Here is a 21917-nt window from a genome sequence, read left to right as displayed (position 1 = left end):
TTCAGTGACTTATTAATGCAAAGTTCTTGTAATGTCCTCAGTCTTACTTATCTCCAGTGATGTGTACTGTCTTCTTTTGGCTATACTCAATTTATAAGCCAATAATGCTCCCACTCTGAAATCGAGCAGAGTTGAGGACACAGTTTACTGTTGAGGAGAAACAGAGAGTAGGCCTGAAAAGAACGAGAGAGGGAGACAGATGTTTAGTCCTTGTCGGCCTTGTCGCTGAGCCATCTGACTGGCGCAGTGGATGCAGATAACAGACGAGCAGGAAAATGAGAGGGAGAGAGAGAAGGAGGTGGAGGGCGAGTGGAAAGAGAAGATGGGAGAGATGCAGGAGGAGAGTGATTAGGTCAGTGGATGAAAGAGAAGATGAAATGAGGAACATGAAGACGATAAAGACGGCAAAGAAGGAGTTTCTCTGGAGGATGGAAGAAAGAGGCACAGAAATTAATGAACTGAACTGGAAAACATGGGAGAATAAACAAGTGAAAAGTTATAATTGAAGGGGAGATGAGAGGTTGAGCAGGGTGACACAGAGAGGAAGAACTGAAGGAGGAGAGGAGGAAAGCCTGCCAATATGGCTGGGTGGTACGACATAAGAAAAATGATCTCAATAATGTTTTCCATTTTGATGTCAATATCTATCAGGACGTATAATTTGATAATGCTGCCAAGAGTATCCTGATAATGACCGAAGCCAGAGAGTTCATTAGTTAAACTAGAATTTAGTTAATGATCATAACAAATAGAATAATATAATGTAAACATTTAACTCTTCTGTTGTGGCTGTTAGATCTACACATACTGTACTGAGCAAAAAAAATCTACAAGTTTAGGATCGTTATCAACATAAATTTCTCCATGATCCCGTAACAAGATCTTTTTACACCTGCCAATGTGTGAGTTTCACAGAAATAGCTGACAAGCAGATGAAAGAAAGCAAGAGAGAGAGAGAGAGAGAGAGAGAGAGAGAGAGAGAGAGAGAGAGAGAGAGTGACAGATAACTGAACGTGAGAGTGACAGATATGAAAAGAGACGGTTGACGTGTGAAAAGAATGATAGAGGGTGCACAGCATCGCAAAAAGAGAAACAGGAGTGGGAGGGAGCGTGCTGAATAAGCAGCAAAAGTGGAAAAAAAGAAAGAGAGCGAGGGATAAGAAGAGAAAGAGAGAAAGTTTGGAAAGAGGGAGGGAGTTTGTGAACGTGCAGGGAGGCACACCCAATAGCAAGAGAAACACTGTTGAATAAGAGCGAAGGATAATAGAGGAGCAAAAGAGAGTGCGCAGTTTTAAAAGGAGGGAGATTAGCAGGATGGTGAGTTTCTCCCACAGCGTTCGCTCCGTCTCAGTCCTTGACAAACAAAGCCAATGTGACTCCACAGTAAATGCACGAGAAAACTGCTGAGCCATCTGTGAGAGCTCGGTAGAGACACGGGCAGAGAGAGGGATGGTGTTTGTGCGTTTGGAGATGGATGGTGGTGCAGAAGCTGTGTGGTCCTCTGACCTACAGCAAAGATCTGTGCTAACACAAATACTCTCCACCTGGAACCTCACTTAAACAGTTTAAATGAAGTATACTGAGTAAAGTAACTCACAAAATGCTGTATGAAATGCTAAAAGTTTTCCAAAAACTACTCGGCTGTATAAGAGACTTTCAGTTCAACAGTGAGTTATAGTGTATCCAGCAGTTTAGTGTTCAAATGCACAGTTTAACTCTTACAGATGGACTGAAGGGGACTCCTGCATCAAATCACAAGCCTACATTTTAAAGGCATTAGCAGTGTCTTACAGTGAGGTGTTGGACCACCACTCCCTGCCAGAGCAGCATCCTGTATAATACAGCACACTTAATATTTACACAAATAACTCCTGTGTGTGTAACAATGCCTCTGTAGTTGCAGGTGGTGTGTTAATAACATTGGTATCCCTTCAGGCGAGGCACTGCATTGAAACAGGCTTTCTTAGGGGCTTGCGAGGGGAATTAAAAGAATCTCCTGTGCAGCTATTCAGCAGGTATCAGGGCTGGTTTCAGTTGGAGGTCACAGGCATACGCCAGTGTGGCTTAATCCAATCATAGCTAGTGAACAAAAACTATTTGGAGGAAGCTTATTTCAGTTAAAGAAATGAGAATAGGAACTGTTTGGACTTCAAATGACCTCTAGTCATGAACAGCCGGTCAGTTGGAGGAGGAGATCAGCACCGGGCTCAGTTCAGGTGATTGATGCCTGTAACATCCACTCATTCAGTCGTGCAGATGCTGCCAGTTTGATCAGACTGACCGTGTGTGCAGTGGTGAAGTCTAGTTGACTGTAGTGGGTTTACTCTGATGTGATTTTGTGCATTAAAGCTTGATGACGCTACAGTGACCATAAGATACCGAGAAGCATGCCGTCATTTAACCTAACGATACCTGATGATACGGTATATCACAAAGGAAATTAAAGAGCCTTCAGAAATATAGACAGGGAGAACTGTCAGTAGTTGAAAAGAACTTCAGCATCTCCTTACAAATGCAAGGGACCAACACAGGAAACCAGAGCTTTCAAACTTCAAACACAAAAAAACTTTGAGGTGAAATCAGTCGCTAATATGAACCCTGGAAAGAAACTAATTTTAACCTTGGATGAGCACCAAAAATCAAACAAACTGACTTCTACTTGAGATCTGATACACAAAATGTGTCCCATGAGTGTATAAACATGGTGCTGTCTTTACCAGAAACTTGTTGAGAAGCTTGAGAATCTGCTCAAGAAGGAAGCCAAGCCGATGTTAGATGCACATCTGTTTGCCTGTTAGCATGAACGTGGCGCTGAAGACATTTTTCACTCTGTCTCTAAACACCTGAGAGCACAAAAGCCTTCACTCAAATCTTATTTATTAATTTAAGTTCAGTGTTTAACACCCTACCTGCTTTTTTTGTTATTTTCTAGCTAATAGGATGCAGCAGGTGAATGTCAAAGGGATGCTGTCTGAGACTAAATACAGTAATACACAGGCCCCGCAAGTTTGTGTGGTATCACCTATACTCTTTACATTGTACACTAATGACTGCAGGGAAGTACACCCCAATAATTATACTAGAAAATTTGCAGATTATACTATGATTTTGAGTCCACAAGGACATGGACCCATCTGTGTACTGCAGTGACAGACATCTACACACTGGTGCTGATGGAGGTGAGGTCTTTGCTGGATAGCACACATTGATAACCTGTGTGACAGACTGCAGCAGAGACTTTACTTTCAAAGGCAACTGGTGCTGTATGGAGCGAGCAGGCAGCTCATGGTGGTGTTCTAATAGGCAATCCTAGAGAGCATCATCAGACGTGATAATAGGGATGAAAGAATACGAGCCCAAACAGGGCCTTTATGGGAAGGCGGTCATGAAAAAAAACAACAAAAACCACTGCGCACTCTTCATCCCCTCCTCTCTGAATATGAACCTCTGCCAATGTGCAAATCACACCGTTTGAAGCCATCGTTTGTCCCAGCCTCCATCAAGCTGCTGAACTCCAATGCTAAATTTTAGTGCTATAGAAGGTGCAATAAATGCGCCAGCACCTAAGCACTTCAATTCTTCTGTTTTTTTTAAGCTGTCAGATTTACAGGGAAATGTCTCTTTCATACTTTCATATGTTTTGTGAACTGTCTAGCATCATGTCACATGTTTGTCTTTGTAAATGTTAAGTGCAAAGAGGCACACAGACCTAAACACAGAACTGAACTGATCGATCGTTGCTGCCTCAGTATGCATATAAAAGCAAAGGATAGGTGTAACAACAGGCTGATTTGCAGACACAATGTGCTGTATCCTTCACAAACTAAGCATGCTTGTCTGTTTGGGCAGATTGATGACAGCTTTGACCCACCATCACAAATTTCTCCCCTGTAATGTGGCTTCAGAGGCTTCAGCCTGTTATATGTGTTTGTCTGTGTTCTGTCCTCTAAAATCCATTGTTCCAAAACTCTGAAATCTATTCAGCCGTAGCCTACTCAACTAGATGAGAGTTGCTGCTTTAAAATTGCTCACGTCCACAAAGTCTTTGGGGAGTAGTAAAATAACAGAGTAACTAGGCTCTGCCTGCGGCATAGAAATGGAGTCAAGCAGTGCTGAATCTATTAATCAATTAGTTGATCGTTTATGTCATTTATGAAGCAAAATGGCACACATTTGCCGGTTCCAGCTTCTCAGATGTGAGCCCTTGATGCTTCTCTCTGTTTTGTCATTGTAAACATAATATCAAAACAAGCAGTTTGACAAAATCCCTTTGGGCTCTGACAACTTGATAAGGCAGGCCGAACAACTGTTGATGGATAAACAGATGATGGAAGCCGAGGCAGACAAGTGCACTGCTACGCTTTTATGACACAACCAACTTACTGCCACATAAACCCAGTGGACCCTCTGCAATATGGCACTGCATTTAGGCTGAGCCCACCTAGAAACTCTGCTTCCTTCGCTCAGTGCTGCAGCTGTTCATGTAGTATTTTATAAGCCCAGCATAAAACAGCTAGTGCAGAGTTGAGAAATTAAGTCATTTAGTGTGTGTGAAGGACTATTTGTGGGTCCCGAATGAAACCTCTGAAATGGTACAACAGGTACAAGTTACAAGTTTCGGGTGTTTTCTCACCAAAAAGACACCAACGAATCAAATGTTCTCAACACCTGCCGAAACTTTAAAGGACAAGATAGAGAGCCTGAAAAAATGTGAAGATGCCAGTGGGTTCTGCCACCCGGGCTAAGTGAGGGTGAGAACATGACAAATGTCAGAAGTGACACTGCAGAAAGATGAGAGCAGGAGCTTCGTTCACCCCAGGAGATTCATCCCTGCTGAAGGAAAGAGATAAACACTGTGTATTTATGTTGTGTGTTTTATGTGTGTGTGTGCGTGTGCGTGTGTGTGTGTGTGTGTGCGAGAGAGAGAGAAATCCTCTAGTGCACTGTGAGAGCTACGTCTTTGTTACTCTGACAATGGTGCTCTGACACAAATGAAAAAGATTCTTTTTTTTCTCTCCACTGTCAAACACTTTTATCTTTCCTTCTCTGACTGTCAGCGTTTCTCCCCGCATTTCCCTCACTCTCTCTGATTCTCCATTTGTGTACCTCAGCATTTCTCTCTCCCTCCTTCTCTGTCTCCCCTTGTCTTCATTAGCTTCCCCTCTCCCGTTTTCATTTCATCATTTACTCTCTGAATTTGGTATCTGAGCAGCAGAGAGCGCGGAAGGGAGAGCCGCGAGTGTAGAGAATACAAATACAGAGGAGAAGGAGGGAGAAATGGGGATAGGGGACATGGATAGGAGCACAGAAGAAACGGGAGAAGGCATTGTTAGCTGGATATCAGAGGGGGAAAATGAGAGAGAGCCAGAAAGAAAAGTTAAGAGGCAGGAACAAGGAGAGGAGAGAGAGAATAGAAGAGGAGAAGGGGAAAGAAGTGGCAGGAGGATGGCGTTGTGTGCTACTGTGGAGCCTGCAGCAGGATAAGTGATCCCAGTGGTGGATAGAAGGTCAGATACACACCGACAGGCAGACCACTGCTTAACCCTGCGCTCTGACCACACACACATGAGCACACGCTTCCTGACGCACACACACACACACACACACTCAAAGTAAGCGCAGACACAAACGCACACTCGCACAGGGCTGATGTGAGGCAGACAGACTGAGAGCAGGATGGCTGTCAAAACATCAGCATCTGCTCAGCATCACACACAACGCTCAGAGCAAACACACACACACGCACACACACACGCATACATCTAGCAAACAGTGTCCAAGCAGCCCTTAGAGGGATCGAGACTGATATTTGATAAACTTGTACTACCACAGCTGGGGCCTAGATAAAACACACATGCACACACACACACACACACACACACACACACACACACACACACACACACACACACACACACACACACACACACACACACACACACACACACACACACACACACACACACGCGCGCGCACACACACAGCTCAGCCACTTTCACACAGTCTTTCATAAGTTATATGTGTAAACATAAAGCCATGGAGATAAAGGTAACTGAATTTGTGTGCTGTTATTACATTGGATGTGTATTATATTGTGACTGCATATATTGTATATGGCCTTAGATGTGTGTTTTATTCTGTGCACATAATTACGTGAAAATCAATGTGTGAGAGTGTGTGCGTGTGTGTGTGTGTGCGAATGCAGGGCTAATTGATTGTCCTCGTCAGCCCTGCTGTTCAGACTGCAGTAGCTGTCAGCAGGAGCCAACTGCTACTCTAACAAGCCTTACAAACACGCACACACACACAACTTTCATACTCTCTCAGAAGCACACACACACACACGTTATCGCATTAGCCCTTGATGTGGAAACAGACACACAGTCTCTCTAGAAATGTACACACACATGCACACAGAGGTAGTTCAAGAAATCCATAAAAATCATATGGCGTGATTGTGCCTAAGCTGGTATTCTTGACATTTGCCAGTTTGAATGACAGATGTTATAAATATCTGAAGGATCCCCTGGCATTTCTCGATACGTGACAAGTGTAACAAAGGCCCGGCCCTTAATCCAACCTGAAGACAAACAGTAAATCTCTCTCCATTTGATTTACAGGTACAGTGATGTGTGGTTTGGGTCACTCCAATTTCACCTTTCTGATCGTGCCGTTACTGTATCGCAGAAAGAGATAACATGGAGGATAATGCAGACCCCACGCAGCACTCTGCATCGAGCCACACATACTGCACACTCAGGCACACACAAGGGGGATATTGCTGATGAGGTGTTGGTAAATACACTCCATCACAGTGTAGGAGGTTGCACAGGGACAAGCCCCTCTCATCCCTCATCCTTTCCTTCGCTCTATTCTGCCCCACCCTCAAACCCTCCCCACAATCTGTCGTTACAACTTGAGCCGGCTTCCCACACCCAACTGCTTTCATGGATTTCTGTCTTATCTATCACCCCTCTTCTTCTCCTCTTTTCTGTCGTCTCTCTCTCTCTCTTTTTCTCGTCCGCTTCTCAATTTTCTTTTCCAGGAATTTGTTTTTCATCCACTGTATTTAGCGGGCCGGAGCTGTCTGTCAGATGTTGTCCTTTGACTCGTCCTCCATCCCTCCGTTCGTGCCAACACTTTAACTGTGAATGTGTGTGACGCAGCACGTGTGCATGTGCGAGCAAGACCGTGTGAGTTCTAAATTTCTGTGTGTGTATCTCTGTGACTGACTAGGACTTTGTATATGCCGGCTGTGCTGCTGAATTTTTGTTTGTTATCTTTATGAAAACAATTTATTAAAAGAAAAACTTGCACTTGCTCAAAAACATTATTCCCTCCATTAATATTGGACTATTTTTTGCTTATGAAAAATATATAGTAAAGCAGACAAATGTGAGTAAAGTGAATGATATAAATTAAAGTCTACTGCACCCAATTGGTGTGTCATAAAGCATTGTTATAAAGGCAAATGTGTGGACTATGAAACTTGCTTTAATCTGCATTGATTATACATTTCATCCCCATCTCTTGCCCTGAGAGCTCAATACATTTTTGCACAGATGGGCTTCCCGCTATCTTATGTGCCGCAGGCTCGCTCTCCCTCTCTTTCCTTTATCCTCCCTGCGTCTGTATATGTGCACATGTGTGCGCTCCTCAGTTTAAGTTTCTCCGTGTGTGCATGTGGCTATGAATATGTATATTTTGGTGTCCAAGCACCCATGCATCTGCATGTGTGTGTGCTGCCTCTGCATTTCTCTGTTGCGGCTGCTGGAGCCGTTCAGCCACCGTGTCTCCACTGACCTGTCCTCAGTGCTGACTCAGCAAGTGTTGGTCCCCCTCTGCATTATTCAGCAAGCTTAGCCAAGGTGTTAAACAGAAACACATCACTGCAGAGGATGGGAGCATGCTAAGTGGACTGGCACAAGACAAGGAGAATGTAGATGTTAGCTTAGTGCAATACAGAGATTAGCTTGTAGAAACACGACTAAAGCTGTGTCCCATTTCCATTCACACGAATATCAGCTTGGATTTGGGGATGTGGTGTGTTCACACCAGCGTGTTAGCATGCAATCTAAATTTGATTGATTTGTGAGCATCGGACATGTTGATGAACATTTAGCACACAATCCAACACATGAAGAAGAAATGTAGAAAACTGTCACAGTTGAAAAACACCTATTAAAGATACGTCAGGGAATATAAACGTGCCATTATGCTTTAGAGAACATGTCCAGAATGTGAGGTTGAATTAATTGGTGGCTTAAATATGCACCCCCTGGCATGGTCCTTTAATTACAGTTTAGAAAAGTGTGAAAATTGTTTGTTTGGGCAGGATTAAAAGAGGCATGTCATCTATGAAGTCCAGCTGAAATACCAGTTTTATGCTGTTGGTTTCCACCACAGAGGATAACAGCACAATTAAAGTAATTTCACCTATTCTCAAGTCGTTTACAGCACATAATATTCTTGAAATATGCTCAAGTAAATTACATATCAATGTTCTGAAAAAAGTGATAGTTATGCTTTGCACTTTTCAAACATCGATTTTCCACCCTAGTTGGCTGAGTGCAGCTCGTCCCCCTTCTTTGTACCCATTAGGCTAATTTGTCCCCATCAACAGGTGTTGAGTCATAGATGCTTCAGAGACACGAGTGGATGCTAATGCTAATCAAAGGCCCAAAAAGACCATCGAGAGTCTCTGGTGAAGATCTAAGAACCAGCTAAAAAGCTCCAGTACCAAAGAAAATTTAAATGCATTGTTAGTCACAGCTTTCAAGTGATGTCTCTCCTCTTTGTTTTTGCCTTTGAAACAGATGACAAAAGAGAAATAACGATGCATTTGCACAAATCGGCGCACATCACAACAAAGCAAGTGACACCCTTACACAGACATGCACGTAACTTCACAGATGCACACAAAGCAGTTATTATCTTTGTTTTCTATGAGTGGAACTCAGACATGCTCTTTGCTGTCATCTATTCAGTGTTTGATGTGTCGAGGTATCGCTGGGCTTTGTGGACATTCCTTGTCCTTTTCACAGTACAGTAGCTGCAGCAGCGTCCTCCCCTCTAACTTTCCACTGTCATTCATCCGTTTTTCTTTATCTGTTCTGTCTTTACATTTATTTTCTCCCCCTGTCTCTGTGCTCTCTCCCTCTCTACCTCACTCAATCACTGTCTCCCCCTGTTTCTCTCTCATTCATCCCACTGACCTTCATCTCTTCTCTGTCTCATTCTTGATTCTCAACCTTTCTTCACCTTCATTTTGTCCTTCTCTGCAGTTTTTGTCTGTCCGCTCCCCCTCGTACTCGCCCGCTCTGAGTTGTGTGCAGTCTTTTTGAAGAGACCGAGTGAGCTCAGTAAGCAGTGCTTGGGTCTGTGGCTGTTTGTCTAACCTCTGTCCGTGTCACAGGACATGTCTGCTTCAAAGGAACATACACACTCTTTCACTGATGTCACACATACACACACACGAGACTTTGATAACTTTAGTTCCGACGTACTTAGCGGATTTAGATTAATGATCCAAAATATAACCATCACATAATTGATTGTACTACTGTGGATACAAATAATTTTATTGATCCCTTGGTGAAATTCACAAGCTGCCCAACAGGATAAAGTATACACTCCACCTTTACCAGCTGTAACATTAAAGCAATGTACATATTAGATGTAAAGCCTCCCATGTGTGGAGAATGGAGTAGGCTAAATACTCTGTGGTGTCTGGGAGATGAGGAGAGAAGAAAAGGGATCCAAAAGTTGGAAGGAAAGACATCTGCCTTATGTGTTGTGCAAGTTTACGGCACGAGAGAAAAGGAGAGAGAGAGTGTGCATACTGTCCTGTATATACTGCACACCTGGTTTTATTTGCGTGTGGAAAGTCAGATTTGTATGCCTGAAGGTGCTTGTTTGGGGAGGATTTCAGTCAAGGGCATGAGTCATCAATATCTATCTATATCTTGTCACTGAAGTCTCTGAGGCACCAATATTTTCCAGAAGGTTTGCAATAGAAAGTTATCTGACATTGTTGCCAGGCAACCAAGATATTTCTAAGCAGATGTTTCTAACTTCTTACTCATTACGCAATCAGATTAGCTGGATGATTGGACGTGGACAGAAAAAGTAATACTTTTAAAGTCGAACTAAAATCGCAAGTAAATCTAAATTTTGATGATGCTTTGGCTATTTTTTCCAATTTTCAAAAGATGATAAAGCCATTTTTGTCCATATTCAAGGAGACAGCTTGTTAGATTCAAGCCTCTGAGTGGGCGTTGAGTGACAGTTGGAGAGGTACCATCAACGTTTCGCGGTGCAGTACCGACTGGAGCACGTCTCTTTACAACATAAAAAAAAACATGGAACATGGAACATGTTAGCCTAGCTTGCTATCATTAGCTCTTTGTTTAATATCAGCACCCGTTGAATCATCGGCAGCTCCAGGGCAGCTCAGCGTTGTGTTCATCCCACATTATACAAAGGAAGAGGGGTCTGGCTAACATTAGCATTCTCCCACTAATCCTAGACTAACAAAACTCATAATCAAGGGAAGTCCTGTACCCCAACGCTCAACGTTACCCGGTGATTCAAATCATCAGAGAGTAACATACAAATGACAGATGAGCTAATAACATCAGCACCCAAGCTGATCAACTGCCTGTGTGTCTGTTAGAATTAAAGTGATATTAAGAACAATTTTTAGTGCCTGCCCACACAGATATTGCACCAATCAAATTATCAGTACAGACACTGTCAGTGTGAATCAACAGTCCCCATCGCATGGAGAACGCTCATGTAGGGGGTGCTGCCACAGGAGAAAAACACCACATATGTAAGCTAACTGATCTCTTTTTTAGCACAAATTACTTTTAATTTCATTTATTTTTCTGCCCTTTGACACTCATCCACTGTTTAAAAAAAAGACCTAAATGAGTGGAATGCTTTTATCTGTATATTTCTTATGTTTTATGCTTTCCAAACACATTTTTAAAATGAGTCAGATGGAAATTCATTTCATGTCATCCTTTTCTAGGCATAGCTCTGTGGCCATCAAGCTAATGCAACAGCTCTGTTGTGTCCAGCTGAAGGGACATAATGCATGTAGTGAGTTCTTTTCTATAATTATATATATAGGCCTGCTGTCCTCTATAATTCATGGATATGTACACCCCAGCTGCCTCAGCACGTATGCAGCTCTCAGATGAATGGCTCTGTGGCCTGCCTAATGCACCGGACACTCCCACATTCTTCAAACATGTATTCTCCTTCTTGATCATCATTTCGGAGGACTGGAGAATAACTGAAAGGTCCCTCCTGTCTCTCGTCTCTATATTCTGTCTTGCCCTCCATGCCATCGCTCCACTTCAGCCTCCCAATTCCCCACACTTTAACACTGACTGGTAAAAAACAAAAACATACAGTCTCTTTGCAAAAAAGAAAGTGATGCAAGTTAGTTGGTTGTAGCAGCAAAGGTGGAGCTGCACCAAAATAATAATCTGGAGGAAAAGAGTAAGACATCAGGCAGTAGAAAAGGAAGAGAGACGATATACTGATGCTATGTTTTTCTGACAATTTTTCACTTTCTTAATATCTCACGCCTCAGGGACCAAGTCAAAAGTTGGGCATGCCTTAGGGACAAAGGTTTGACTTCCCCAAGGCATGAGATGTTTTAAATTGTATGTTCATCATGTTTATCATTTGTGTTAATCAATAAGAAAGAAAAATGAGAGCTTCAGTGTTTCTGTCGTGGTCAAAAAGAGAGGGAAACGGAGGTAGAGAAGATGCTGCAGGATGGAGAGAGCAGAGGAAGTGAAGGAGGGAGAGGAGCACAAATGAGGGTCGAGAGCCGATGCTGACCAAAGCTGACACCCATCGGCATGCAGTGTTCACCTCCAGGGTGTGTGTGTGTGTTTGTCTTTTTCATGCCTCTGTGCTTGTGTGGGCGTGACTGAGAAACAAGGGAGAATATTTAAAGCTGATTTGTCATGAGAGAGTGGCAAAACAGTGGAGCCAGCAGAGGCTTTGATAGGCTGCACAGTGATACACACACACACACACACACACACACACACGCACGCACACACACACACACACACACACACACACACACACACACACACACACACACACAGGCCTTGAGCTAACATTTAGCCAGATGGAAAAGTCTTTGGTTATTTCTCATGGGTCTAAATACTCTAAGGGTGCAAGTACAGCTTCCCCATCAACAACCCATACACACATACAAACACACAACATATATAGGGACTAACAGATGTGCACCTACACACCCACTGTACGGACATAAACAACCAATGACATAAACACACACACACACACACACACACACACACACACACACACACACACACACACACTGTTTACAAGCAGTTTTTGCTGCTAATGGGCAATGTTTTATGCTCTGTTGCCAAACACAGATGAATAAACAGTCGGCAGATAGCTGGGCATGACAGCAAATTAATCTGTAATAATAATAATATAGAGGAAAGTTGTTTTTAAGATCCTTTTTCAGTCAAATTCTGTAGATTATTTGTAGAGCTTTTTCCTGGTGTTCCTTCACGCCAAGACCTCACTACAATTCAACCTGTATTACTAGTGCTGTCAATCGATTAAAATATTTAATCGCGATTAATCTCATGAATGTCATAGTTAACTCGCGATTAATTGCAAATTAATCACACATTTTTATCTATTCTAAATGTCCCTTGAACTATCATTTTGATACTTTTATCAACATGGAAAAGTGGATAGGCTTGCTTTGTGCAAATGTTTTTTATTGAAAACAACGTGTAGTGTTATATTTCACACTAACATTCTCACTTTGAGCAGTCGTTCACATTTGAATGAATCAAATCTCACACAATTTAACACTGTCAATAAACAGATTACAAAAAATAAATACTTGTTTACAAAAAAGCCCCTTCAACAAGCCTTTCTAAGGGATCAAAACAGGGTGATACAAGATAAAGTTGTGAAAGTGCACATCATTGTAAACTAGGACTCAGCCTATAGTGCAGTTAAACCATGGCTTAAACTTCCCTTTCAAGTTTCCTTTGAACATGATAGCATCCATATGCCTCTGTAGAAAGCCATCCATTGTCATCTGGTTTTGACAAGAAGGCAGCGGAGAATTCGCATTCGCCGTGTGTTTGGTCATCAAGTGGTATTTCAGACTGGATGTGCTGCGGTGATAACTCAGTTCACACCGACAATACACACAGATAACTTTGGTCTTGTCAGTCGACCCATCTGGCAACTTTTTGAAACTAAATTTTCCATTCAGAATCTTGTTCGCATCCATTTCGGCGTTTTGCGCTTGACATCCACACAAACTGGTAGCCTACTCTTTTACAGCTAGCGAGCAGGAAAGACCGAACAAGTGCGTGGGGCGTGCCTATTGTTTTGTTTCCGGTTTACAATCGGATCCTGTAGTTTCTTTTACGTTACTAGCAACCACAGCTTATAAAAACCTACAAATTCACTCGGTCACGCACTAAAAGAAAATGACGCCATTAAAATTGATTTGCATTAACGTGTTAATAACGCAATATTTTTGACAGCACTAGTATTTACTAAACCCGTCATATTGGGCAACCAGCAGAGACTCCAGGCAGTTACTGCTGCAGAAACATACGACTCACACATACCCCATATACAATATTTTCGCTCTCTGGTTTTTGAAGAAAAAAATCACAGAGAGATGCTGTATAATGTCCTCATTAGAGAGCTTTAGAAGCGTTGGCAGGTGGATTTTGTTATCTTTGGACTGAGTCATCTAGCTTTTCCAGTTATCGTGCTAAGCTAAGCTAACCTAGCCTTAGATTGAAAGGCCATATATGAGAGTGCATTAATCTTCTAAACTCCCCACCACAAATAAGCTTATTTCACAAAATGTCAAACCATTCCTTTCACAGTGATGCAAGGCAAGATCCATATTGAAATGATTTCAGTTTTAGAATTGTTTCATAATCTCAAAGCACATCAAATCTCAATCCATAACAGTTTAAAACACCTACTTTTTCAGACAGAAACTGGGAATGCCACCAGGAATGAGAGCAGCAGCATCGCATTTCTCTGGGGAGTTTTTCACAGCTGAAAGTGAATGTATTATATGTGTCCTGTTAGCTAGTGCTGGGGCTTATGAGAATTCGTTTTGAGAAGATGAAAGTCAGACAGGATGTGTTAGACAGGGGTGGCAGATGTAGGAAATGGGGTTGCCTTGTTATAGGTAATGTCCCGTGGGAACGCGTGAGTGAGAATGTATCGTATGCAAACTGTCACTCAACAAAAATGGAGATTGGTTTGCACAGAATAGAGACTTAGACGAGTGTCTGCACACCTGTCACTTTGCCAAAATCAACTTTTAATTAAGACAGAAATGTAAGTGTAATATCTCGTCTTCATCAGCTCATTTCTTGAGACTTCAGTAATTTCCACGCAGAGCTATTTTGTGGTCTCTGATGCACACTGGTTGCTGGGTGATCAGAGTGTGATTGGCACTTGGATCAGAAATAGATCTCAGAGGCATGAAGAACATCGCACCCTGGCACTGGAGGTGGGAGAGCCAAGTTTAATTAGTGAGAATTTACCCACATGCATCCTGGCAGACGTGCAGCCATGCAAACACACACATACAATGGAGGACTTTTGCTTGGAACCTGACACATCCACTGAAACACACTCATAGATCCCACGCACACATAACACAGAGTCACGCAGCATCATTGTCACAGTTATTTAAGTGTCAGATCAGGAGACTGAAAGCTTAATTGCCTGTGTCAGACATTACCACGTATGTGTGTGTGCGTGAGTTAAATCTAGGGGTGTGAGTCAGACTGTCAGTGATATTATCAGCACTTTTGACATCATCTTATTTCCTGAGATTGCAGAACTTAAACTTTCTGTCAAGTTCAAAAGAGATAAGTGTTGTGTGACTGGTGTAGAACACAGCTCCTGTAAAACATTAGATAGCCTTGTGAGCTAATATGATAAGCTGCAAAGGTTTGGGAAACGTAGGACTGATGAAACATGAAGAACTAGCTGCAGTACATTTAGAGACTGTGGTATTTATCCAAGAGATATCTGGGAGTGTTTATACAATCCTTCACCGCTTCACCTCCCCGGGATTTCAGGCTATTACTACTTGTTCAAGCAGATACATCATCACACTCCTGCAGCAAGGTTTTCTATTGAAAGACACATGCACGCAGCAATATAGATTTTTTTTTTTAACGAAAGAAATGCTGTTACAAAACACTGTTTTGCCTTGAAAATACCTAAAGTAAAACAAACAAGAACAAAACAGCTTCAGCTTCATACAGTGAGAACTAAAAGTCTAAGTTCCTACAGTAATGGATACGAACCAGATGCTGGAACATCAGGCATTAGAACAGCAGCGGTACAGTAGATCAGATTAGGATAAAGAATGGCAATTTCACTTGAACAAACAGTGTGCAGTTTCTGCTGCTCGGGGTCTCTTAATCAAAACAAGAACAAAAGAGGGACTTTGATGATGTCATGAAGCAGTGTGGGATCATGGGAATTGTTGTCTTCTTTGTTAAACAACCACCGCTGTGGATGAAAATGAATAATCGTGCTCCATCATGAGCGAGCAATACAAACAATAGTAAACAACAGAGGGGCTAGCTCTCCAATTCAGACTTGTCTTTTTAGACAATTCAGTGAGGAAGGCTTACAAATTCTGCCTTTAATCTTGACATCATTTTGTGGCAGCACAAGTGGCCTTAAAGAGAGATGAATGAGAGAGAAGTGTGTGAGTGGGCAAGAGAGAAACTAATAAAGCTGAAACCTTTCGGTACCAGCAGTTTGCTGGAAGAACATGTCTTTACTGTATGTGCATGGTTAAGCTCAGGCATCACAGCCTCTCATGATTTCCTGCAGTGCCCATCCTGCAGTGATACAGTTTGGACAGTAACACATTTTCCTGATTTTAATATTGAGCCTGTACTGCAGCAAATTGGACATGCCTACCAGACAGTGTCTAAGTCCAGTGTGGTGTCGTCCAGAGCTACACACAAAACAAAAATGTGTCCCTGTCCTAATATTCACCAGACCGCACTGCATGTCCCATTGAGCCCTCTACATATGTGTTCCTCTGCTCGGCCCTGATTCCATTTCATGCTTTTACCCCAAATCAGACTCTTAAACTCAGATGAAATGTAGCTGTCAGTTTGCAGCGCTGTCAGTTCTCTGGACTGGATCCTTAACAGCAACCTCTTTTCTTATCATCATATCATTTGCATGAATTTGCAGTAGTGTAAATGACATTGCTGCATGATTCATAGTCAGGTCAATGGTGTGACTGAGAAACAGCACCCTAAAGAGCCGAATGCTGCTTCAGCGAATTTCCATATTTCTTTCATTTGGGGGTGTTCATTCTTGTTAATGCTTTCTGTCTCTAGCACACTCTCCTCTCTATCTCACACACACACACACACCTCTGTGTGCATGGATGGACATAGATGCGTTACAGTATATGCACACACATACAGTACTGTACACACAGTACACATAGTAGTTTTGCACAATGGATGCCCCTTTCCTAGAAACAGTGAAGAAAATGATGAGCCCACCTACTGTAAGTTCAGCCAATCAGCAACCAAACCCAGAGCCTTTTGGAAGTATTTAACCCAAATAGCCTGAAAACCTCTCCTGAAGACAGAAATGCAAGAGATGTTGGGTGTGTCTCTCTCCCAGCTGGATTGATGAATTTCAGTGTCCAGGACAGAACAATAAAGCAGACTTTTGTCCATTTTATTGTTGGACATGGATATAAAGAGATCAAAACAAATCAAAGAGAGACCAACAAAAATCTGTCTGTTGTTGCTTTGCTGCCATTACACTTTCCATGTGTCATTGCAGAAGTTAATAATACAAGAGCAGAGACAGGCAACACTTGAAACTGATTAGCATTACAAAGCTGGTTACTGAACGTTATATATTCTCTTTTTGTGGGGTCAGGTCAGGATAAGATTCAGAGCAGCAGACTTGTGTATCTTTGTCAAATAGTCTTCTGAAAGACTGCGAGAAGATCCAGATTGTCCGTTCAAACAATCTCTAAACCTCTAGGCTCGGCTAATCCTGGCGTCTTCTCACTGTTAATTTTCTCTGTTTCCCGGAGAGGGCTGAAGACAACCATGTCTCCTTTGGTATGCATGTGCTGCTGAAGCCATATCTGTTCATGTGACAGCAAGAATCTTTGCATCGCTGAGGAAAACACCCACCAAATCAGCACCACTGCAGTAACAACACTGCTTTTTGTGATTTTTGATGGGTACCAGGTGTATCTCAACCTAGGTCTGTGCTAGCCAAAGAGCTCTTACTCACCAAAGCCTAATACATCCAGCCCTTAGCAACATGTGCTGTGGTTAGCACAAGCTGACTGGCGATCTATCTTCTTGCAATTCTATCTTAGAATAAAAGAAAGCAAACACTTCACAAAGTGGTGCAGTGCATTTTCTTCTATGTGCAGAAATACAAATTTCAGCGGTGGACACACATGCAGTGAAATGATAATGGTCACACACTCACAAACACAAGTTCCCCCATGAATATACACAAATACTGATAGACACACAAGCTCACACACACACACCGAGAGCTCTGTTCCCCAGTGACCTTAGTGGGTGAAAGTTCTTGACACATAAGCACTTTTATGACTGAATGGATCTACACAGTCAGGCTTCTGATCAGCAGAGTGGAAGAATTCCATTACAAACAAACTGTGCCCCAACACACACACAAACACCCACCCACTCACACACTCACTCACAAATGCACATGCACTCACAGTGACAGATTCTCATAAGCATAAATTATGGTGGCCCTGGGAGTTCAATGCAGTACAACTTAAGAAAACACATGCAAATAGTCAAAAACACAAGCAAATTAAGAAAAACATCTTTACCAATTTGACAACACATGCGCAGCATTTTGAGAGAAACGCTGCAGAGTGAGCGAACGCAATCAAACCCAGAAACACTCAAATGGAAAAACCACAACCAAATACAGAAACACGCTGCAAATACAGAAATGGAACCAAATATCTCACTTATGCCCCAACTCCTTTGATCCTGTCCCTGGACATTTTAGAACTATTCACAGTTGGCCTCATGTCACAAGTCCAATGACTGCTGCTACACGACGACCCGATAATGACCCCACAGAGGTTAAATACCTGGGACTCCCCATCAGTCAGTTAGAACTGAAGAAGCCCCTTGGATTAGAGGTGAAATCAAGTTTCTACAACCAAATCCAGTTGTCCTTGCCAGACCTTCCTTGGGGAACCAAATACAGAAACATTGCAAGTAGCACAGATGACAACTGAACTGTTTCCACTGGACAAAAAAAGATGAACACACCCTCACATGGCTGGCACGTCCTACTACAGCAACTTACAGTTTAGCTAGCTTTAGTTTAGTTAAGCCATTTCCAATTTCAATAACTTCATGAGTCACAAACCATGGCAACAACAGTGCACACATACACAAATGCATGTACACACACAGTTAGGTGCAGTGTTAATTGCTGAGGTCAAAATTGGCAGAGGTTGTGACTCCTGTAGAGCGCTGAGTGACAGATGAGACAGAATTACTGACTGAAGCAAATAAGAGCAATATAAAGAGGGGGAGAGAGGGAAAGATGGGAGAGGACAAGAGGGGGAATGAAGGGAAGTTTGCAGTGAGGAGGTGGAGGAGAAGGCCAGAGCTTCATCATCATCTCCCAGGGGTGCAGGCTGTGGCGCCTTGATTATGCATTCAGCTCTCTCTCTCTCACAAAAACCACGCAGCCCTCAGAAAATACAGCCCTGTCAGCCTACTTCAGCACGCAGAATGACCTTAGAGTGTGTGTGTGTGTGTGTGTGTGTGTGTGTGTGTGTGTGTGTGTGTGTGTGTGTGTGTGTGTGTGTGTGTGTGTGCGTGCGCGCGCGCACACAAGGAATTTCTTCCTAATTTTCAGGAAGTCAGCAATAAAATGACGGCAATTAATAAATTTTGTTGTGGAAAAATTAAAATTAGATTTATGATTGAGTTGATTAATCGGGATTAGACATTCAGTGGGTGTGATTATTATGTTCATCAGTACTGATGAGCAATTATTATACTTTAAACACGACTTCAGAAAGCATCATTAGAATTTATAGTACTGAGTAAAGCAATACAGCTAATAAACAGAGGCAATGACAAATCATAGTTACCATATTATTCTTTATCATTTTCTTTTTGCAGATATGTTAGGGAGGTAGATGTTATATTGTGAATTTCTCACTTGAGGATGAAGTGAGCTCTTGCATGTGTTTGTGGTGAGCTAGTAAAGTAGACAGAGCATAGAGACAGTATAAATGCAGTATTTTGCTGGTTTGGCACAGCAGTGCAATGACCTTCACTGTAAAGACAGAGACTGATATTTACACACACTTCTAAGTGTACTTGGAAAAAAAAGTATACAGTAAAAATATGTACAGTTCATGATATACACACTTCATTCCATGTTGAAAAGTACATCTTTTACTTCAATGGTTTGCAACCCCGGCTGACAGCAGTGATGTCAGTTTGTCCATCAATTGTTCCCAAGAACTGCTGTAAAACAGGGTGTGATTCTTGGTCACCAGAGAATTACTCTTAATGGTTTTGCTGGATACGCATTTCCCTTTAGTCTGTGGCCAGCTTTCTTCTCACATTTGCTGTCAATATCAATGATTGTCACAGAATGCCTGTGAATATTTCTGTAGACCCCCTGACCTTTTCTTTACAGCCACTGTCAGGCCAAATTTTCCACTTGTATGCAAGAAACATCAGAATCCAATGGGCGTGAAAAGTTCAGACTTAACACTTTGAAAGAGGGGCAGATACTCAGAGCACATCCATGAACATCCTCAAAAACTCAACAAATTCACAATCAACGTCTTTGCATATTAGGCTGAAAGCTTTAGAAGAGCTGGATTTGTGTCACTGAAATGAATTGTATTGTTTGGCAGCCTGTTTTTGTGCTTCTGTGTCTTTGTGAACAAGCTGCTCTGCTTGTGTTTATTTACAACTGGACTAACTAACTGATTAGTTGTAACCACTAACAGACAGCAATCGCCTCACCACAGACTTATACCGCAAAGAGGAAAACATCACAGTAACGCCAGCGGGTGGAGCCATCCACAGCCCGCGCTACCCCAACGCTTACCCCCGTAATCTGCTGTTGTCATGGAAACTGCTGTCACCACCAGGGAGCCGCATACACCTGGAGTTTGACGGACACTTCGGCCTGGAGGAGGCCGAGAACGGAGTGTGCAGGTAAAACAATGCGATTCAGAAAGATGGTGAAAAGCATATGGAGATTGGGGTGCAATACCTGAGAGGCAAGGTAGAGAGCACAAAGACGAGGAAGCATTGATGAATTACAAGCGGCTGTAAAGGAGAAAAGTCAGATGAAAGTAACAGTGATTAAAGAACCAGAGTGTGAGAGGAGGAATGATTGGAGTGACAAAGAGGAGAGGAAAAGTTTATGGAGTAAAGGTCTCAAGTTGAAAGAATGTACAACAGCAGCAGTAAAGTCGGTGAGGATAATTTGTTAATGTGTTCGCATTATCACACCAACAATAAACTGATTGAAAGGATGTGAGAGGAAGAAAAGGAGCAGGGGGTGGAATCACTGTGAGGGAGACGGATAGTTGAAGTTTACTTTCTTGGCAAGAAGTGTAAGAAGTTTGTCCTTGAGGGTTGAGGGGAGAAAATAGACTTTTTAATCCCCATATGCAACTCAGCCGTCTTTGTAAGCACTTTGCTGAAAAGACAATGGGGAGCAGCAGGGGGAAAGAGGGGGAGGAGAGATTTGGAAAGGTAGGAAGAGGGAGAAAGTGGCTTTGTCAAATCTGTTTTGTCACACTGACTGTGTGTGTACACGTGTATTTGTCTGTGTTTGATTGATGGACTCGCTGATTGGCTGGAGCATTGATTGCTGAAATGTTTTCCAAGTTTCCGAGAAACTTTTCCTGCTTAAGTCTCGTTGTCAGATGATGTGGCAGGGTGGAGATTACAGAATACATCATAAATTTGTCCCATCGTTATCTCATGAGCAAAAGTTAGCCTGGCTCTTTCCAAAGGCAACAAAAGCCTCCTTCCAGCACCTCTAAAGCTTATTAATGATCATGTTCTATCTTGTTTGTTTAATCCATAACCAAACTGTAGTGAAGGCTAGTAGTTTCCCTCTTGTTTTTATGCTAAGCTAAGCTATCAAGTTACTGGCACCAGCTTCATATTTAGCACTGGGCCAAGAAAGTGGTACTAATCTTCCTTTCTGACTCTCAGCAATGAAGTGAATAAGCATAATTCCTAAAATGTTAAACTCTTGTTTTAATTTAGGTCAAAGTAGGTCGATCAGAGTTGTCTGTAAGTTGTGACAGAGGTTTATTTCTGCTTTTGCTCAATTTCCTTCCAGAACAGACACACATCACAGTCAAAGTCCCAACCTTTTCATTTTTATCCGACATCCTTCCCTTTTCCCCCTCCACCCATTCATCTACCTCTCCATCTCTCTCTCGCTCCAGGTATGACTTTGTTGAAGTGGAGGACCAATCAGAGACCAGCACTATAATTTGGGGCCGTTGGTGTGGGCAGAAAGCACCGCCTAGTCTCAACTCCAAAACCAACACGCTCAGAGTCACCTTCAAGTCTGATGACTACTTTGTAGCAAAGCCGGGATTCAAAGTCTACTACTCACTGCTGGTGAGACGTACAATTTCACTGTGACACACACACACAGCTGACGATGAATCATGACTTGTTATTTAGGGCACAGCTTAAAGTTTTTAATATTTCTTTGTCACATTGGGTTCAGCTGGAGAACCACTGCAACGCTCCAGGTAAAATGCTTCTTTCACTCTTTTA

General features: G+C 42.4%; 1 protein-coding gene across 1 annotated transcript in view; it reads left to right on the top strand.

Moving 5' to 3' along the window:
* The window catches only part of pdgfd (platelet derived growth factor d), a 53028-nt gene that overhangs the window by 8101 nt on the left and 23010 nt on the right, over window positions 1–21917 (top strand). The window contains exons 2-3 of the mRNA XM_070970571.1: window positions 20135–20324; window positions 21578–21755. Of these exons, the coding sequence (XP_070826672.1) occupies window positions 20135–20324; window positions 21578–21755 (368 nt within the window). The remainder of the gene's footprint in view (window positions 1–20134; window positions 20325–21577; window positions 21756–21917) is intronic.

This window comes from Chaetodon trifascialis, chromosome 9 (assembly GCF_039877785.1).
Source record: "Chaetodon trifascialis isolate fChaTrf1 chromosome 9, fChaTrf1.hap1, whole genome shotgun sequence".
In the NCBI taxonomy this organism is placed as follows: domain Eukaryota; kingdom Metazoa; phylum Chordata; class Actinopteri; order Chaetodontiformes; family Chaetodontidae; genus Chaetodon; species Chaetodon trifascialis.
This window is presented reverse-complemented; position numbering and strand designations above follow the sequence as displayed.